The sequence below is a fragment of the Hevea brasiliensis genome, unplaced genomic scaffold (assembly GCF_030052815.1).
Source record: "Hevea brasiliensis isolate MT/VB/25A 57/8 unplaced genomic scaffold, ASM3005281v1 Scaf389, whole genome shotgun sequence".
NCBI classification, from domain to species: Eukaryota; Viridiplantae; Streptophyta; class Magnoliopsida; order Malpighiales; family Euphorbiaceae; genus Hevea; species Hevea brasiliensis.
The window spans coordinates 39,748-58,693 of NW_026614905.1; the positions used below are offsets into that span (position 1 = coordinate 39,748).

At 35.3% G+C, this 18,946-nt stretch overlaps 1 protein-coding gene and 1 non-coding gene across 2 annotated transcripts; one reads left to right on the forward strand and one right to left on the reverse strand.

Annotated features, from left to right (window-relative positions):
• The first annotated feature begins 12 nt into the window (after positions 1-12).
• On the forward strand, positions 13-18,946 carry LOC110649982 (wall-associated receptor kinase 2-like). The gene is made up of 4 exons (XM_058142242.1): positions 13-820; positions 909-1,073; positions 1,499-2,629; positions 18,678-18,946. Exons 1-4 carry the CDS (start codon positions 13-15, stop codon positions 18,944-18,946), a joined length of 2,373 nt encoding a protein of 790 aa, XP_057998225.1.
• LOC131177273 (small nucleolar RNA R71) lies at positions 4,896-5,002 on the reverse strand. Its single transcript, XR_009146855.1, has one exon. It is a non-coding gene; the product is annotated as a small nucleolar RNA R71 (small nucleolar RNA).

Below are 18,946 nucleotides of genomic sequence, written 5' to 3' on the forward strand. Positions count from 1 at the left end.
TTGTTTGCTGCAATGGTGGCAGCAGTAGCTGCACCAGCTTCAGCTCAAACCCTTCCTGGCTGCCCAAATCAGTGTGGGAATTTAAGTATCTCATTTCCATTTGGAGCGAAGGAGGGATGCTACCTTAATGAAGACTTCCTTATAACATGCAATGCATCAAATGCAGCATTCTTAGGAATCACAAAAATAGAAGTCCTTAACATATCAGTCCAAGGCCAATTGCGAATCTCCATAGAAGCAGCATATGATTGTTACAATGAAGCTGGTAATATTACCATACGTGCAAGATCAATACTCTCGGTGCCCAAATTCCCGCTTTCCTACAGGCAGAACAAATTCACTGCCACTGGTTGCGACACCTCCACACTTATTCAAGGCAAAAGAGCACACACATATGCAACTGGGTGCGTATCCTATTGTGTCAAACATGAAGATGTGATCAATGGGTCATGCGCCGGCATTGGCTGCTGCCAAACTTCTATTCCAAAAGGAGTATTGAACTTTCGTGCAAGTGTTGGTAGCTTTTCTGATCATCAAAACGTGTGGAATTTCAATCCCTGCAGCTATGCCTTCGTGGTTGAGGAAAAAGCATATGATTTCTCAGTATTAGATCTTGCCGACTTACGGGGCGTGACAAAGTTTCCTGTGGTCCTTGATTGGGCTATTGGAAATGAAACTTGCAGTGATGCTCAGAAGAAACCTGAAACCTACGCCTGCAAGGACAATAGCATATGCCATGATTCTGATAATGGCCCTGGTTATCGCTGCAATTGCTCCGATGGCTACAGCGGGAACCCATATCTTGCTAATGGTTGCAAAGGTACCTATGCCATTAGATTGCAGGTATGTTGTTTATTTGGTGATAGTGATTTAACCATGGACTGAGATTTCTTTTGATTGTGTATCAGATATAGATGAATGTGCAATTCCAAGTCTCAATCTGTGTACACATGGTTGTAAAAACACTCCTGGAAATTATACTTGTTATTGCCCCAAGGGGTACAAGGGGGATGGCAGAAAAGATGGAATTGGTTGCACTCGCATTAAAAAATCACACATTGGAATTGCCATTGGTAAGTATAATTTGCATTGAACTTTCCAAAATATTAAAAATGAAATGTAAATCTTTTTTATTTTTTGGTAAATAATTTTTTGTTTTTAATGAGCAGAGGTAAATATATGCATTAAAATTAAGAAAACAAAATCACAAATTGCCTAAATAAAGAGAGATTCTTAGGTCTACCTTGTTATCTATTGACTAAACCAATTAAATTATCCCCACTATCCATCTTTATCTATAATTATATAAACATAGAAGAATAGTCGAAAATTAAATGCATGTTTATTATTGATTATATTATTAAAAAGAGATTTTTTAGCCTAGGTGATAGACTGAAAATTATAAATAAATTAGTGAGTTCAAACCTCAAATCCTCTTACATAACACAAATAAATTTTTCTACAATTAATTGCTAACGTTGATTTGGTTCATGTATAGGTGTTGGCATAGGCGTTATAGTCTTGCTTGTTGCAAGTTCCTGGCTCTACTTGGTTTTAAAGGAAAGAAAGCTCATCAAGCTTAAAGAAAAGTTCTTTACGCAAAATGGAGGATTTATGTTGAAACAGAAACTATGTAGTCCAGAAGGATCCTCCAATGCAACAAAACTATTTACTGCAGAAGAGTTGAAGAGGGCCACCAACAACTACGACGAGAGTACAATCATTGGTAAAGGAGGCTTCGGTACATTTTATAAAGGAACACTACCAAATAACAGAGAAGTTGCCATCAAGAAGTCAATATTTATTGGTCAAACCCAGATTGAGCAATTCATTAATGAGGTGATTGTTCTCTCCCAAATCAACCATAGGAATGTAGTAAAGCTCTTGGGTTGTTGTTTAGAAATAGAAGTCCCTTTATTAGTTTATGAATATATTACCAATGGTACTCTCTCCGAGTACCTACATAATCAAAGCAATGCATCAGCACTTCCTTGGGATATCCGTCTTAAGATAGCAGCAGAAACGGCAGGAGCACTATCATATTTACACTCTGCGGCTTCTGTACCGATCATACATAGAGATGTCAAGACTACCAACATACTCTTTGATGCTAATTACACTGCAAAAGTGTCTGATTTTGGGGCTTCAAGACTGGTTCCATTAGATGAAATTCAGATGTCTACAATGGTGCAAGGAACATTGGGATACCTGGACCCAGAATACTTGCACACAAGTCAATTAACAAAGAAAAGTGATGTATACAGCTTTGGAGTAGTCCTTGTCGAACTACTAACAAGTAAGAAGGCACTCTGTTTTGACAGACTAGAGGACGAGAGAAGTCTTGCTATGCATTTTCTTTCTTGTATGAAAGGGGGTCAATTGGTTGAAATTCTTGAGAAAGATATTGTTAATCAGGGAAACAAAATCCAACTGGAGGAAGTGGCTAAATTAGCAAAGAGGTGCTTGAGTTTGAAAGGGGAGGAGAGGCCTACTATGAAGGAAGTTGCAATGGAATTAGAAGGCCCGAGAATGATGGGAATGCATCCCTGGGATGAAGTTAATACAGAGGAAACAGAGCAGTTGCTGCACGAGCAAGATAATGGTTTTGGTCATGTTGATGGTGGCATTTGTTACACTCATTTCATATAGGCATTTTAGAATAGTTTTGCATCCATTTTGCCGTATATTTTAGTATATTTTATGTTTTTAGCTTTATTTTAGCTTATTTGTTAACTTTAGATACTTTATATTTGATTTTTGTAATTTTGTTATTTTTGATAGGATTTTGTGGCAAAACAAAGATTAATGAGTGCATTAGGAAGTGATTTGAAGAAATTTGGAATTCTTTAAGCATGGAGGAAAGTTGAAGAAATCAAGCTTTGAAAGAGTAAGTTAGCCGAAATTTGCTTGACACTTTGCTTAAGATCCTGCTTAGGGTAAAGCGGCAGTGCTTAAGATGCAGCACAAGTCAAGCATGAGTAGAAAAGTCTATTTTACTCTAAGTCTGTCGAGATTTGCTGAGGGTCTGCTTAACCTTAAGCGCATGCACGTAAGCTGAAATTTGCTAAGAAGCTGCTTAGGGTTAAGCCGTACCCTAAGCAGACTGCCCAGAACGTGAATAATGCTGCTAACTTGGATAATTTTACATCTTATTTCCTATCCACTCCTTGGCTATTATTTACTTTTAGGGCAACCTTTTTTGGAACCATATAAATTCATCATTTCCTAGTTTTTGCCACAAGAGGAAAGGAAGAAAAAAACAAAAAGGAAAGAAAATTTAATAGAGAGAGAGAGGAGACGCCAATTTCTCTTGGGAAGGAGATGCTGGAACCATTTTTGGAGCTCCAGAAACCAGAGTTTTGGGTTCTTCTACTTGGGTTTTTTCTATTTTAGTTCTTTTATCATGTTTTTCTTTACTTTTCCATCAATCTTTCTTGTAAATACCATCATGAGTGAGTAAACTCTTTAGATTTCAGAGTTGGAAAATATGTTTTAGATTAATTTGTGGATTTGGATTGGGTATTTCCTTATTTTACATAAATATGAGTTTTGATTCCTTCCTTGTGTGCTTGATTTACTTGCCTAATGTTGGTACCCATTGGGTATTATGTTAATCTTTGATTGAAGGACCGAAAGGTGAAAGTCATTGATAGATAATCAAGGATTGGAACTTAAAATCACCTAGATTTAGAAATAAACTTGGGTTTTAAGAGGAATTAATGATTAGTTACAAAACTTAATAGGTTTTAAATTAATCAAATATTGTACTAAAGTAGGTTTGGTTATTTTAGAACACACTTTGATTTGCTTGAAAAAGAAATCAAAGGAATTTAGAATTAATCACCTTGAAACTCTATTTTTTCGCTAAAAATTAGAATGCCCAAGACAAATCCCAATTAATTTATGCATAAACCCCCAACTCTGGAATCACTTTTAACATAATTAGACTTTGATTTGAATTACCCATTGTTAATTTAGTTTAATTGCAAACTAGATTTAGAATTTATTTGTTGCTCTTTACCCATTTCAATTAGATTAATCAATTTACCTTGCTCATTTACATTTACCATTTATTCATTAATCATTAGCCCAAATAATCGCTTCATTCATAGTTTGGTACTCAAACTGCAAATCCTCATGGGAACGATACTTGATTCATCACTTTATTACTTGAGACGACCCGTATACTTTCGGATTTGCCCCACCAAGTTTTTGGCGTCGTTGTCAGGGATTTGATTTTTGTTTGATATTGAACAATTGTTTGTTTGGTTAATTTGGGCATTTTATTTTATTTTCTTTTTACCATTTTACTTTGAGAATTTGTTTATTTTGTTTTTCAGGTACTTTATTTTATGAGAAGGACAAAAAGTGAAGAAATCAATTTATTCTTTGATCCAGAAATAGAAAAGACAGCAAAAGCTTTAACAGCAGAATCTAAGAGGAGAAAAGCTGAAATTAAAGCTCAACAACAACAAGAAAGAGCACAAGAGCAAGAGCAATTACAAGAAGAAATGGCCAACAACAATAACAACAGCTTTGTGAAGGATCACGCCTATCCTAACATTGAGGATTTCATGCCAAGTATCACAAGACCAAGAGTAGAAGCTAATAATTTTGAACTGAAGCCTGCACTCTGTCAGATGGTACAATAATCACAATTTGGAGGAAATCCAAGTGAAAGTCCACATGTGCATCTAGCACACTTTCTTGAGATCAGTGATATGTTGAAGATAAATGGAGTTTCTGATGATGCAATTCGACTCAGATTATTTCCTTTTTCTTTGAAGGACCGAGCTAGAGAGTGGTTACATTCTTTGCCACCGGGTTCTATCACAACATGGGATGAACTTTCTCAAGCATTTTTAGCTCAATATTTTCCACCAAGCAAGACAGCTAAGCTAAGAAATGAGCTGACTTCTTTCAAACCTAGAGATGATGAGAGCTTGTATGAAGCATGGGAGAGGTACAAGGATTTGCAAAGAAGATGTCCACATCATGGGATTCCTAAGTGGATGCTTGTTCAACACTTTTACAATGGAGTTTCACCAGCTATTAGAAGTACAATTGATGCATCTTCTGGAGGTGATCTTATGGAGAAATATGAAGATGAAGCTTTTTCTGCCCTTGATAAAATTGCTTATAACAACTACCAATGGAGTTTTGAGAGGAATGAGATCAAGAAACCAGCTGGTATGTTTGAGCTTGATGCCATGAATATGATTAATGCTAAGTTTGATGCTTTGACAAGGAAGATGGACAAGCTAAGCATGAAAGTAGATTCTTCAGCTGGAGGTTCTAGTAATTCAGTAGAAGTTGGAGCTGCAAATGTCAATTGTGCAGCAGATTTTTCTGCACTTAATCAAGATTTTTCAAGTGAGCAAGTGGATTATGTGGGGAACTACAATCAAAGACCAGGTGGTAACTCATTTTCTGCAACTTATGATCCAGCATGGAGAAACCACCCCAATTTCTCTTGGGGAGGTAGACAAGGACAACATCAGAATTTTCAGCAACCTTCCGGGTATCAACAACATCAGAATTTTCAGCAGAATAGAGGTCCTCCTCCTGGAATTTCTAAATCTCAAAATGCACCTGCTCCACCTCTACCACAACAAGCACAACCAGATAAGACAACTAGATTAGAAGCTATGATTGATACTCTACTTGCGAGCCATCAAAGTCAACAAGAAATAATTTCCCAATTAGCATATAAAGTGGATCAAATGGCAACACACAACAAGATGTTAGAGAATCAAATAGCTCAAAAAGCTAGCTTTTCAAATAACAAAGCATTTGGGAAGCTCCTTAGCCAGCCAGAAAATTCAAGGGAGCATTGCAAGGCTATTACATTGAGGAGTGGAAAAATATTGGAGAATGGAGATAAAAAGATTGAAGAGAAAATTAAAGAAGAGAAAAACAGAGAAGGAGATGAACAAACTGAAGCTGAAGTTAGAATTGAAGCTGAGAAAGAAAATTCAGTGGAAGAAAAAGGAAGTAAGGAGAGGGAAAGCAAAGAGAAAGAACCTAAATATGTTGCACCTAAAGCCTACATGCCACCTTTACCATTCCCACAAAGGTTCCAAAAAGCGAAATTAGATAAACAATTTGGAAAGTTTTTGGAAGTATTGAAGTCTTTGCATGTGACTATTCCTTTCACTGATGCCTTAGCGCAAATGCCTTCATATGCTAAATTTTTTAAGGAGATTTTATCTAACAAGAAGAAATTGGAGGAATTTGAGACCGTAGCTCTCACGGAAGAAAGCAGTGCTATTTTGCAAAATAAGCTTCCACCCAAACTGAAAGATCCTGGAAGTTTTTCCATACCATGTCACATTGGGGATATCAGTATAGATAAGGCTTTATGTGATCTTGGAGCCAGTGTTAGTCTAATGCCATTGTCTATCCATGAGAAAGTGAAGATTGGAGAAATGAAGCCTACTACCATCTCACTACAGTTAGCAGATAGGTCTATTAAATTTCCAATTGGGGTAAGTGAGAATGTTCCTCTGAAAGTTGAAAAATTTTTCATACCAGTGGATTTTGTGGTATTAGAGATGGAGGAGGATGTACACATTCCTATCATTCTTGGTAGACCTTTCCTTGCTACTGCTAGAGCTGTGATTGATGTAAAAAATGGGAGGCTTACATTAGAAGTTGGGGAAGAGAAAGTTGAATTCAATTTGTTTCAAGCAATGAAAAAGAAAGATGATTCAAATTCATGCTTGAGAATTGATGTGATATATGAAGAGGTCAGAGAAGTGCTTAAAAAGCAACATCCTAAAGATCCCTTAGAAGCTTGTTTGGTTCATAACATCAAAAAAGGGGATGAGATTGAAGAAGCTGCAGAATATGCTACAATCTTGGAAGGAAATCCACCTTTGCCTACAGCTGATATTGGAAAGATTGGGGATTTGAAGCAAGATACAACTTCATCATCAAAGCTTGAAAAAAGTGAAGCACCGAAGGTAGAGTTGAAACCTCTTCTAACAAATCTCAGGTATGCTTTTTTAGGTAAAAATTCTACATATCCTGTAATTGTTAGTGCTAAATTGAATGATTGTGAACTTGAAAAATTATTAAGAGTTCTTAGAAAGCATAGAAGGATAATTGGTTATACCATTGATGATATTAAAGGAATACATCCTTCTGTGTGCATGCATAGAATTTTGTTGGAAAATAATCATAAAGCCTCTCGAGAGTCACAGAGGAGATTGAATCCAAATATGAAAGAGGTTGTGAAAAAGGAAATCTTGAAATTGCTTGATGCCTCATTTACCCTGTTCTGACAGTAATTGCGTAAGTCCAGTTCATGTTGTACTGAAGAAAGGGGGCATCACAATAGTGAAAAATGAAAATGATGAACTAATACCTACAAGGACTGTAACTGGATGGAGAATGTGTATAGACTATAGGAAATTGAATAATGCAACTAGAAAGGACCATTTTCCATTACCATTTATAGATCAAATGCTTGAGAGACTAGCTCATCATTCTCATTTTTGCTATTTGGATGGCTATTCAGAGTTCTTTCAGATCCCTATTCACCCAGATGATTAGGACAAAACTACCTTCACATGTCCTTATGGTACCTTTGTATATCGAAGGATGCCATTTGGACTATGTAATGCCCCTGCTACATTTCAAAGATGTATGATGTCCATATTTTCTGACATGATTGAGGGTATTATGGAAGTGTTCATGGATGATTTTTCTGTGTATGGTAAATCTTTCGATGAATACTTATCTAACTTGTCTAAGGTTTTGCAGAGATGTGAAGAGTTCAATTTAGTTTTGAATTGGGAAAAGTGCCATTTTATGGTACAAGAAGGAATTATTTTGGGACATCTTGTGTCAAACAGGGGTATTGAGGTGGATAAAGCAAAGGTAGAAATTATTGAGAAAATGCCACCCCAACATCCGTGAAGGGAGTGAGGAGTTTCTTGGGGCATGTTGGATTTTATGGGAGATTTATCAAGGATTTCTCTAATATTTCTAAGCCTCTTACCAATTTATTGTGTAAAGATGTGGAATTTCATTTTGACACTAATTGTATGAATGCTTTTTGCAGGATAAAGGAAGCTTTGATATCTGCTCCTATTATGCAGCCTCCCGATTGGTCATTACCTTTTGAGTTAATGTGCGATGCTAGCGATTATGCCATTAGGGCTGTTTTGGGACAAAGGAGAGATAAGAAAGTGTATGCAATATACTATGCAAATAGAACCTTAGATGATGCTCAAATAAATTACTCTACTACAGAGAAAGAATTTTTGGTAGTGGTATTTGCAGTAGATAAATTCAGGTCCTATCTTGTGGGGTCTAAGGTAATAGTATACACAGATCATGCAGCTATCAAATATCTCATTCAGAAAAAAGAGGCTAAACCTAGATTGATAAGGTGGGTGCTACTCCTTCAAGAGTTTGACTTGGAAATTAAAGACAAGAAAGGAGTAGAAAATGTGGTAGCAGATCGTCTGTCTAGATTGATGCAAGAACAAGGAGATAATTTGGGAAAAGAGCCCCCAATAGATGATTACTTTCCTGATGAGCAACTGCTAGTAATCATGAATGCAAAACTCCCTTAGTATGCAGATTTTGTGAACTATCTAGTGTGTGGAATCCTTCCACCTGACTTAACATGGCAGCAAAAGAAGAAATTTCTTTTTGATGTGAAGGATTATGATTGGGAAGAGCCATTTTTGTTCAAGAGATGTGGAGATGGGTTGATTAGAAGATGTTTAGCTGATGAGGAGATAGGGAATGTTATTAAAGATTGCCATTCTTCACTTTATAGGGGTCATATGAGTGTGACAAAGACTGCAGAAAAAGTTCTTCAAGCAGGGTTCTTTTGGCCACATATGTTTAAAGATGTGAGAAAGTTTGTAAATGCATGTGATAGGTGTCAAAGGATGGGTAATATCTCGAAGAGAGATGAAATGCCCCTCCAAAATATACTGGAAGTGGAATTATTTGATGTGTGGGGCATTGATTTCATGGGACCTTTTCCATCGTCCTTTGGACACAAATACATTTTAGTTAGAGTAGATTATGTGAGCAAATGGGTTGAAGCTATACCATCTCCAACTAATGATGTTAGAATTGTGATTAAATTCCTTAAAAAGTTCATTTTTACAAGATTTGGGACTCCACGTGCCATTATAAGTGATGGAGATTCTCATTTTTGCAACCATCAATTTGAAAGATTATTACAAAAATATGGAGTAAAGCATAAGGTTGCAACACCCTGCCATCCACAAACTAGTGGTCAAGTGGAGATCTCAAATAGAGAGTTGAAAAGAATTCTTAAGAAAACAGTGAATAGTTCAAGGAATGATTGGTCACTAAAGTTAGATGATGCTCTTTGGGCCTATAGAACAGCTTTTAAAACTCCTATTGGCACCACCCCGTTTAGATTGGTTTATGGGAAAGCTTGTCATTTACCTTTGGAGTTGGAGCATAGAGCATATTAGGCCATAAGGACACTGAATTTTGACTTAAAAACTGCAGGAGAAAAAAGAATGCTGCAACTAAATGAACTTGAGGAACTTAGATTGGATGCTTATGAAAATGCCAAGCTTTACAAGGAAAGAACTAAGAGATGGCATGATAAGCATATTAGGAGGAAAGAATTTCAGGAAGGTGATGTTGTTCTCTTATATAATTCTAGGTTAAGGTTATTTCCTGGAAAATTGAAGTCAAGATGGTCTGGGCCTTACACTGTTATAAAGGTATACCCCTATGGAGCTGTTGAGATAGGCAATGAAACCTCAGGGACTTTCAAAGTTAATGGGCAGAGATTAAAGCATTATATTGTTGGAGAACCCACACAAAAGGTTATAGAGGTTTCATGGCTTGGTTTTCCAATTAGGGATATTTAGGTGATTTGGAGTGGAAGGTTAAGCTTAAGACCTTAAACAAGCGCTTCTTGGGAGGCAACCCAAACGTATCCTTTTATAGTTTATTAATTTTCCATTTCATTTCATTTTCAGTTTTTACCCTCATTAAACTCAAAAGTGACATTTGTTTATCTTTTGCAGGTCATTCATGAAGATTGGGCAAATTAACATATGTAGCAAAAAGAAAGAATTGAAAGGGAGCAAGTATAAGCAAAATTCGCACTTTATCCGATTACGTGAACAAGAATAACACCTTTAAACTTGTGCTAAATTGCTGATATTGCAATCTACTTGATAGCACATGTTTAATTTTATGTCTTGTGTAAATTTTGTGAAATGCAACTTAAATGAGGATCAATTTTGATATTTAGGACTGATGTGAGCTTTATTGAAGTGCAAAAATAGTGTATGTTAAGTTTTACCTTTTAGTGTAAATATAGTTTTGTAATCTGTTAGAAATTTACATGTTTTTGTTTGAATTGCTGCTAGTTTTTGTAGTCTGCTGATTTTTGTTACTGTTCATGCTGTTTAAAAAGTAAATTTCTATGTCTTTTCTGAAATTTTTGAATATCTGAAACTTGTCTCAAATGCTGCTGAAAATGTGCTTTTGGTATAAGTTTAGAAAGGAGACCATTTCATTAAGTTTGCAAAAAGGTAATCACAATTGGTGCCTAATTTGAACCATGCTTGCAAAAAGTTAAATGAACATGAACAATGCTTGCTAAGTTTATGAGAAATGATGAGCTTAAATTTTTCAATTTAATGGTATTAATATGTATTTGGTAATTGCTGAGGGTCATGATAGCATTCCATAGCATTTGGACTGTTTTTGGTAAGTAAAATCACAATTTTTCCCAAAACCTGCCGAAACTTGCTGATGATGTTGCTTACTAAGCTGTATCCTATGCAAATTCTGCTGAACCCTATGCTTAACCCCAAGCATAACCCAAATTACCAGATGTCTACCTCACATTTTAAAAAGCCCAAAACTTTCGCCATTTTTTATGAAGCCCTCGCCCAAACTCCAGATAAACCAAAGCTTCATTCCGCCGACTCCCTTCCCACACTATTTTTTTCGGCATTTTTAGGGAAGCTGAAGAGTTTATTTCTTTTCATTAAATGGTGAGAACCAAGATGTGGCCCACCCAAAAACCTAAACCCAGAAGATTTCAACGCTCTGTCAAATCAAAAATGGGTACTCCATCTTCTCTACCCATAAACCCTAACCCCAGTCCCAGTCCGCCGCTACCTCAATCACCACCACCGCAAACACCGCCGCTACCTCAATCACCACCACCGCAAACACCACCACTACCCCAAGGCCAAACACCAACCCTCATTCCGCCGACCCCCCTCTCACCACAAACTGAGCCACAAAATGAAACACCCATTTTCAAAGCTCAGTTCCAAGAACCAATGTCTAAACCTGCGCCAACTCAAACCAAATCTAAAGGTAAAGCTAAAAAGGCTACAGGTAGACCAAGAAAGCCACTATCAGAAAAAGAAAAGGAGCGCCCTCTGTTCCTTTGGACTTAAACTCTCCACCTCAACCTTCCTTTGAACCAGTCAGCAAAAGAACTAGGTCTTCCTTGCAAATTCCACCACCAGCGGTCCAAACCCCTGTATCTCAGTCACCCTTAAACTCTCCAGCAGCACCTGCGTCATCTGCCAATGACATAAAGGAGGTACTTTCTCCATTACCTTGGGCTTTTAAAGACATGGATATGAAAAATGCTTATGACAGTTTAGCTTCTAAACCTATTTTGGCAAACAAATATATGGATGAGCATATATTAAAAGAGTTAGGCATTTATGACTCTGTATTTGCCTATTTAGATGCTGTCAACTGGACTAAATTTGCTAGGATTAGAGAACCAGTGTACAACGATTTGACCTTGGAATTTTTGAGTTCCTTAAGGCTGAATTTCAAACCAACAGTGCCTGAGCATAAGAATGTGATCTATTTTCGATGTGCTGGCATTGATAGGGAGTTAGACATGGATGCTATGAATGCAATTTTTGGTTTTCAGGGTTCGGGCTATAAAAATATTGAGTGGCAACAAACTATCTATGACCCTGTTCAGTTCTGGAAAGACATTGCACCTTATGGGGGTTATTACAGACAGAGGACTGCAAAAGCCTCTAGGATAGTTGATAATGTGTTGAAATACCTCCATAGATTCATCTCTTACACTGTTTAAGGAAGGGGACACAGTAACAACATTGTGGGGGCTGGAGATTTATTTTTCTTGTGGTGCATGAAGGAGAGAAAACAAGTTAGCAAAGCCCATTTCCTAGCTACTCATTGGCACCAAATTGTCAAAAAGCATACCAAAGGTAGTATAGTCTTTGGAGGATATATAACTGCCATAGCCAACTCATTTAGCTTTGATGCTAATCTATACAAGCTGCTGCCAGTGTCTGGTGAATCATATATAGACAGCACAATGTTGCTACACATGGATGTTTGTGAGAAAGTAGGACATACCTATGCTTTGTTACAGTAGCATCCTGAAGCCAGTGGTACTGCAGACCTAACTACCTGTGCACCAGCAGAACCCCAACCAACCACTGCCCCACAGTTTTCAGCAGATATTTTGTCCCTCTTAAGATCCTTGGAATCCAAAATAGCCAGTTTCACTGTCCAACCATCTGTTCCCTCACCTGACACCATAGATATCCTTGCAACCTTGAAGAGCTTAGAAGTTAAAATTGATACCATGGGCCAGCAGCAGGTCAACCAAAAGAAGAAGCTAGAAAAGAAACTTAAAAAGAGATTTTCATCTCTTAAAAAGAAACAGAAGCAGTAACAACTTCAAATGTTGGAGCTCTACAACAAATTGGCCCAATCTTATAACAATTTATACCATTGGGGCCAAGACATGCTTCAAGAAATGAAAGACCTCACAGAAAATTTAGAAACTGCTTCTGAAGCTTCAGATCACAATGAACCTACCGCAGAAAATGAAGCAGACCCTGATACAGCAACAAAGCCTTGACAGCAGAATTTAAACAGTAGCAGTAGTTTAGTACTAGTTTATTTTAGTTTCTGTTTTAGGTTTATTTTGTAATTTGTTTATTTTAATCTTCAAACTTTAGTAATAGTTGTAATACTTTGGTAATTAGTTTTTATGATTATCTTTGCATCCATTTCCTTTAGTTTAGTTTATTATTTTATCTTCTGATATGGATATAGTTATTCTATGAATGCTTTTTGGTTTAATTCTTGATTTAACTGTTAGATCTTATTTCATTTCACTTTTTCAGCTTCTTGCACATTATTTTTGTACTTTATCTTTTATTCAGTCCTAATTTTGTTGATATTGATGAGTTGCACAATTTACTTTGAGCTGCATATGTTTAACATCATTTTGAGGTAACAGCTTACCCTTTTACTATTTATGCTTATGGTATGTTGCCAATGCTTATGCTTTTGCTTACCCTACGCAACAGGTTAAGCAACATCTTAAGCAGTGTAAATTCATACATTTGGGATACTTTTTCATATTTTTCTCTCTAAAGCTTCATCGTTAATATTATTGTGAGCTAATTTTAGAATTCTTGAGCATATATTGATTTAATCCCCAATTGTATATATTTCATTAATTAATTAGTTCACACAATTTTGCCCATCTTTGCATTCATTTTAAACATTGAGGACAATGTTTCATTTGAGTTTGGAGGTGAGGGCAAAATTTTTGCAAAATTTTTAAAATTTTCTTTAAAATTTTCATTCATTCATTTATTGCATTTCATTCATTCATATATAGATAATCCATATACTTATACATATACCACGCACATGTCTATACCCATATACATACATTTGCATATAGTTTTCATATAGATTACACTTAGTTTTAATTTGATTTATGCATTCATTTTAGGATCAAGCATATCATAAAAATAATTTTTTTTACCTTGTCCTTAGAGGATTGAGAATTGCTTTGAAGAGCAATTGAGCTTACTTTTAGAAGGGTTTGATGGATTGAAAGTTCTGGATATGTGCAAAGTTATTAGATTCTTGCCTTAGTTTATATCTTCTTAGCCAAGGGCCACCCAATCAATTACGTTGACTTTGAGTGCCTAGAGAAAACTCTAGAGTGAGAAATAGCTAATTGATGTCTCACCAATCCTAGAACAATCTTTCTAATCCTTTCAAGGCGAAATTATAGCATGCACTTGCGAAAGAAATGATCTAGGCATTCTTTGAATTTTAAACCCATATTTTAGCCTTAGCCAACCTCACTTTAAAATTTCCCTTTGGAACCAATTTGAGCCTGCATTTATCTCTCTTACTCCTTTGGAACCCACATCAATGCCTAGCCATAAACCCAAACACTTACCTACCCTCCATGAGAATAATTCTTTGAGTGATAGATACACATAAAAAAAATGAAAATAATAATAATTAGTTGGGAGAAGTGACTAAAGTAAAAAATAAAAAGGCTAGCAAATTCAATTATGGTATGTAAAGTAATTCACCACCCAAGTACACAAAGAAATGAGTTTGGGGGTGAATTGAAAGGGACAATTATAATTCAAAGTCAATGTTATTTATGTAGTCCCTCTAAAAGCTTCAAAATTATATGCTAGCATTGGTGAATAGTTGTAAAGTTCCTTCTCCCAAATAATTCTTAAAAAATAAATAAATAAATAAATTAAAAAAAATTGTGTCTTGATCTTTTAATAATTTGATTATTCTCATATTTTGTTACCTTTATCCTTTCCTTGTTAGCCACATTATCACCCCCTTAGCCCCATTACAACCCTTGAAAGTCCTTTTGATCTTTGATGGTGTTTTGCTACATTAGTGGAGATTGGAATAGGAGAATTGCCTATGGGATTGGGATATTATTAATCCATTCATTTACTTCCATCATTATTTGAGATACTTTAGTTTATGGATTACCCTATAGTCTATTTAGGCATGATTACTCTTTGTGATTAATTGGTTTGGGCTTGATGATATGGATAATTGACCCAAGGCTAAGCGGTGATAACTTTGATAAGGATTGAATTCTTTGCATCTTGAAAGTGGGTATATGGTGTGTTGGTGGCTAAAAGTAAGTTTGAGAGTTTGGATAAGTAATTTTCATAAATTTAAGGTAAGGTACCCCAAATTGCATTAATTATTTTTAATTTGCTTGAGGACAAGCAAAGATTTGAGTTTGGGGGAATTTGTTACACTCATTTCATATAGGCATTTTAGAGTAGTTTTGCATCCATTTTGCCCCTATATTTTAGTATATTTTATGTTTTTAGCTTTATTTTAGCTTATTTGTTAACTTTAGATACTTTATATTTGATTTTTGTAATTTTGTTATTTTTGATAGGATTTTGTGGCAAATCGAAGATCAATGAGTGCATTAGGAAGTCATTTGAAGAAATTTGGAATTTTTTAAGCATGGAGGAAAGTTGAAGAAATCAAGCTTTGAAAGAGCAAGTTAGCCGAAATTTGCTTGACACTTTGCTTAAGATCCTGCTTAGGGTAAAGCGGCAGTGCTTAAGGTGCAGCACAAGTCAAGCATGAGCAGAAAAGTCTATTTTACTCTAAGTCTATCGAGATTTGCTGAGGGTCTACTTAACCTTAAGCGACATAGCATACTGTGAAATTTGCTAAGAAGTCGCTAAGGTTAAGCCGCACTTAAGCGCATCGCCTAACGTGAATAATACTGCTGACTTGGATAATTTTACATCTCATTTCCTATCCACTCCTTGGCTATTATTTACTTTTAGGGCAACCTTTTTTGGGACCATATAAATTCATCATTTCCTAGTTTTTGCTACAAGAGGAAAGGAAGAAAAAAACAAAAAGGATAGAAAATTTAATAGAGAGAGAGAGGAGACGCCAATTTCTCTTGGGGAGGAGCTGCTGCAACCATTTTTGGAGCTCCAGAAACCAGAGTTTTGGGTTCTTCCACTTGGGTTTTTTCTATTTTAGTTCTTTTATCATGTTTTTCTTTACTTTTCCATTAATCTTTCTTGTAAATACCATCATGAGTGAGTAAACTCTTTAGATTTCAGAGTTGGGAAATATGTTTTAGATTAATTTGTGGATTTGGATTGGGTATTTCCTTATTTTACATAAATATGAGTTTTGATTCCTTCCTTGTGTGCTTGATTTACTTGCCTAGTGTTGGTACCTATTGGGTATTGTGTTAATATTTGATTGAAGGACCGAAAGGTGAAAGTCATTGATAGATAATCAAGGATTGGAACTTAAAATCACTTATATTTAGAAATAAACTGGGGTTTTAAGAGGAATTAATGATTAGTTACAAAACTTAATAGGTTTTAAATTAATCAAATATCGTACGAAAGTAGGTTTGGTTATTTTAGAATACACTTTGGTTTGATTGAAAAAGAAATCAAAGGAATTTAGAATTAATCACCTTGAAACTCTATTTTTTCGCTAAAAATTAGAATGCTCAAGACAAATCTCAATTAATTTATGCATAAACCCCCAACTCTGGAATTACTTTTAACATAATTAGACTTTGATTTGAATTACCCATTGTTAATTTAGTTTAATTACAAACTAGATTTAGAATTTATTTGTTGCTCTTTACCCATTTCAATTAGATTAATCAATTTACCTTGCTCATTTACATTTACCATTTATTCATTAATCATTAGCCCAAATAATTGCTTCATTCATAGTTTGGTCCTCAAACTGCAAATCCTCGTGGGAACGATACTTGATTCATCACTTTATTACTTGAGACGACCCGTATACTTGCGGATTCGTCCCACCAGCATTGCAAGTGTTGGGTATTGCCGCATGAGAGATCATGTAATTTCTCCATTAGGTGGTGGAAGATGATCTTTATTGAATCTGATCTCTGAGGCTATATATCATTGACAATTCTCTGGTTCAGAAAGTGTTTCTCTCTTATTGTTACTAGATATTTGCCCACACGTTGCACGAATTTTTAATTTTTAAATTAATATTGCATAAAATTATAAAATATCACTTATTTTAATTAAATTTTAATTATTTATATTTATCAATTTCAAATTTAAAAATTTATTTATATTTATAATTTATAATAAATATAGATCTATATATCTATAAATATAATGTAATGAAAACTATATTTTAAATTATATAGTGTTCATTGCTAATAAAACATATAATCAAAATATAATATATGAAAAGTTGAAAAATATTTAAAAAAAAATGTAAATATTTGTTAAATTTTTAGAAAAAATCTTGAAGATATTTATGAGAAATCTGCCAACATAATAAATAAATAAATACAGACACACAAATGAGAAGTATCCAAAATGATGACCAAAATATAAATAGCTTCATCTATTTTGAATTCTAATGGTGGGTTCTTATCATGATCATTCTTCACAAAAATAGTGCCAATAGAGAGCTTCCCAATTAGTTTGACTAATTGAACAAAGACGATTACAACCCACTGCGCTTCATAGGCATGCTAAAGTAAAATGTAAATTATACATGTCAGCAATCTTCCCCTGTAATTGCCAACTAATTAATGGAATAAAGGCTAAGATTGCACAAAAACATCAAACAGTAAACACCGGAAATTTTTGTGAAATAATGGAAAAGAACCAGACATCACTGAAAAATAAAGAAAATGCCTCTAGGTACAATTGTTTTCTTTTTAATACAAGGGAAACATGCACTGCAAATATTTGACTTACTTCCCATGCTTCCCTTCATTCCTTGTTTCTACAAATCCAATTTGATATATATGCATGCACAATGAATCCACTGATGATCTTAAAAATCCAGCTTCAAATGATGATCACAATACAACTATTTAACCCTTTAAATGGAGTACCTTGCTACATAAAGTTGGCATTCAACAAGCTAACATCAAAGAAAAATACCCCAATCATTTTTTTTCCTTTAATACCTACTCTATATGGCACACTAATTTTTTCGCCAGCTAGCTATCCAACTTTTTAACAAAGCAACTATCATATCAGAACATGCAGAAAGGCTCTTTATTATTAATATGGAATGATGAGGTAGAATGTTGGTTTCATTACAAAGACGATCATTGCCATGCCCCAACAAAACATGATCTCTAACAAATTAGAAAACAAACAGGAGAGGGTTAATGAAGAAAGAAGCTTCGGACGGATTAATTGGTTTATGCAAATTGAGAGAGTTTTTGACAATCGGAGTGTGATTGAAGGATGCAATTACTGTGGTGTTGGGCTTTTAAAAGATACTTCCACAGCAATAAAGTGAAATTTTATTATTGTAACATAAGATGAAATATGAATACGATGGAAGACCAAAAATAGAAAAGTTGGAATATAAACGGGATGGAAGACCAAGAGAAGAAGCTGTTATAACCGAACTTATTGTGTTAAAAACATTGAGGGAGTTGGGAAAATAGAGCTTTACTTGTGAACTTATCATTCTTCACATTAGATGTCACTTGGGAAAAAAAAAATTAAGATTAGCACTTGGCAACATTTTGTGAACTTATTTCTTGGCAACATTTTGTAAACCTATTTCAAAGCTTAGTCGATATAGATATAGACATAATTTTTTTTTCATCTACTCTTCATCGATATAGATATAGATATAAATTGGTTGAGACAACTAATATCTTTTTTGTCAGTATCAATGACTCCCCCTGTTTTGGAGACCAACTAATTAAAACTCCCTTTTAAGGTCTCCATAAATGACTAACGTTTACGCTTCAAGTTCTCCAATAGCCATGGGGTTCAATACAATGCTAATGAAACTTGCATTGTCGGCGGTGATAGTGCCAGCTATATCACCATTAGCAACAGCTCAAGCCAAACCTGGCTGCCAGAGCCACTGCGGCAACATTAGCATCTCATACCCCTTCGGCACAACCCAGGGTTGTTACATGGATGAACAATTTCTCATCACTTGTAACGACGCAACAAACCCTCCAAAACCATTCTTATACTTGAGCAATATCCCAGTCTTCGACATTTCCCTCGATGGCTATTTGCGCATCCTTGACTCAGTATCCCACAATTGCTACAACGATAGCCCATCGAGCAGGCCCCTTTTTGAATCTCCATAG

Bases quoted from the DNA above. Each gene is read 5' to 3' on its own strand.
- LOC110649982 (XM_058142242.1), top strand. From the start codon at position 13: ATGGTGGCAGCAGTAGCTGCACCAGCTTCAGCTCAAACCCTTCCTGGC. The intron at 821-908 runs GTACCTATGCCA...ATTGTGTATCAG, and splicing joins TCTTGCTAATGGTTGCAAAG to ATATAGATGAATGTGCAATT. The intron at 1,074-1,498 runs GTAAGTATAATT...GTTCATGTATAG, and splicing joins ACACATTGGAATTGCCATTG to GTGTTGGCATAGGCGTTATA.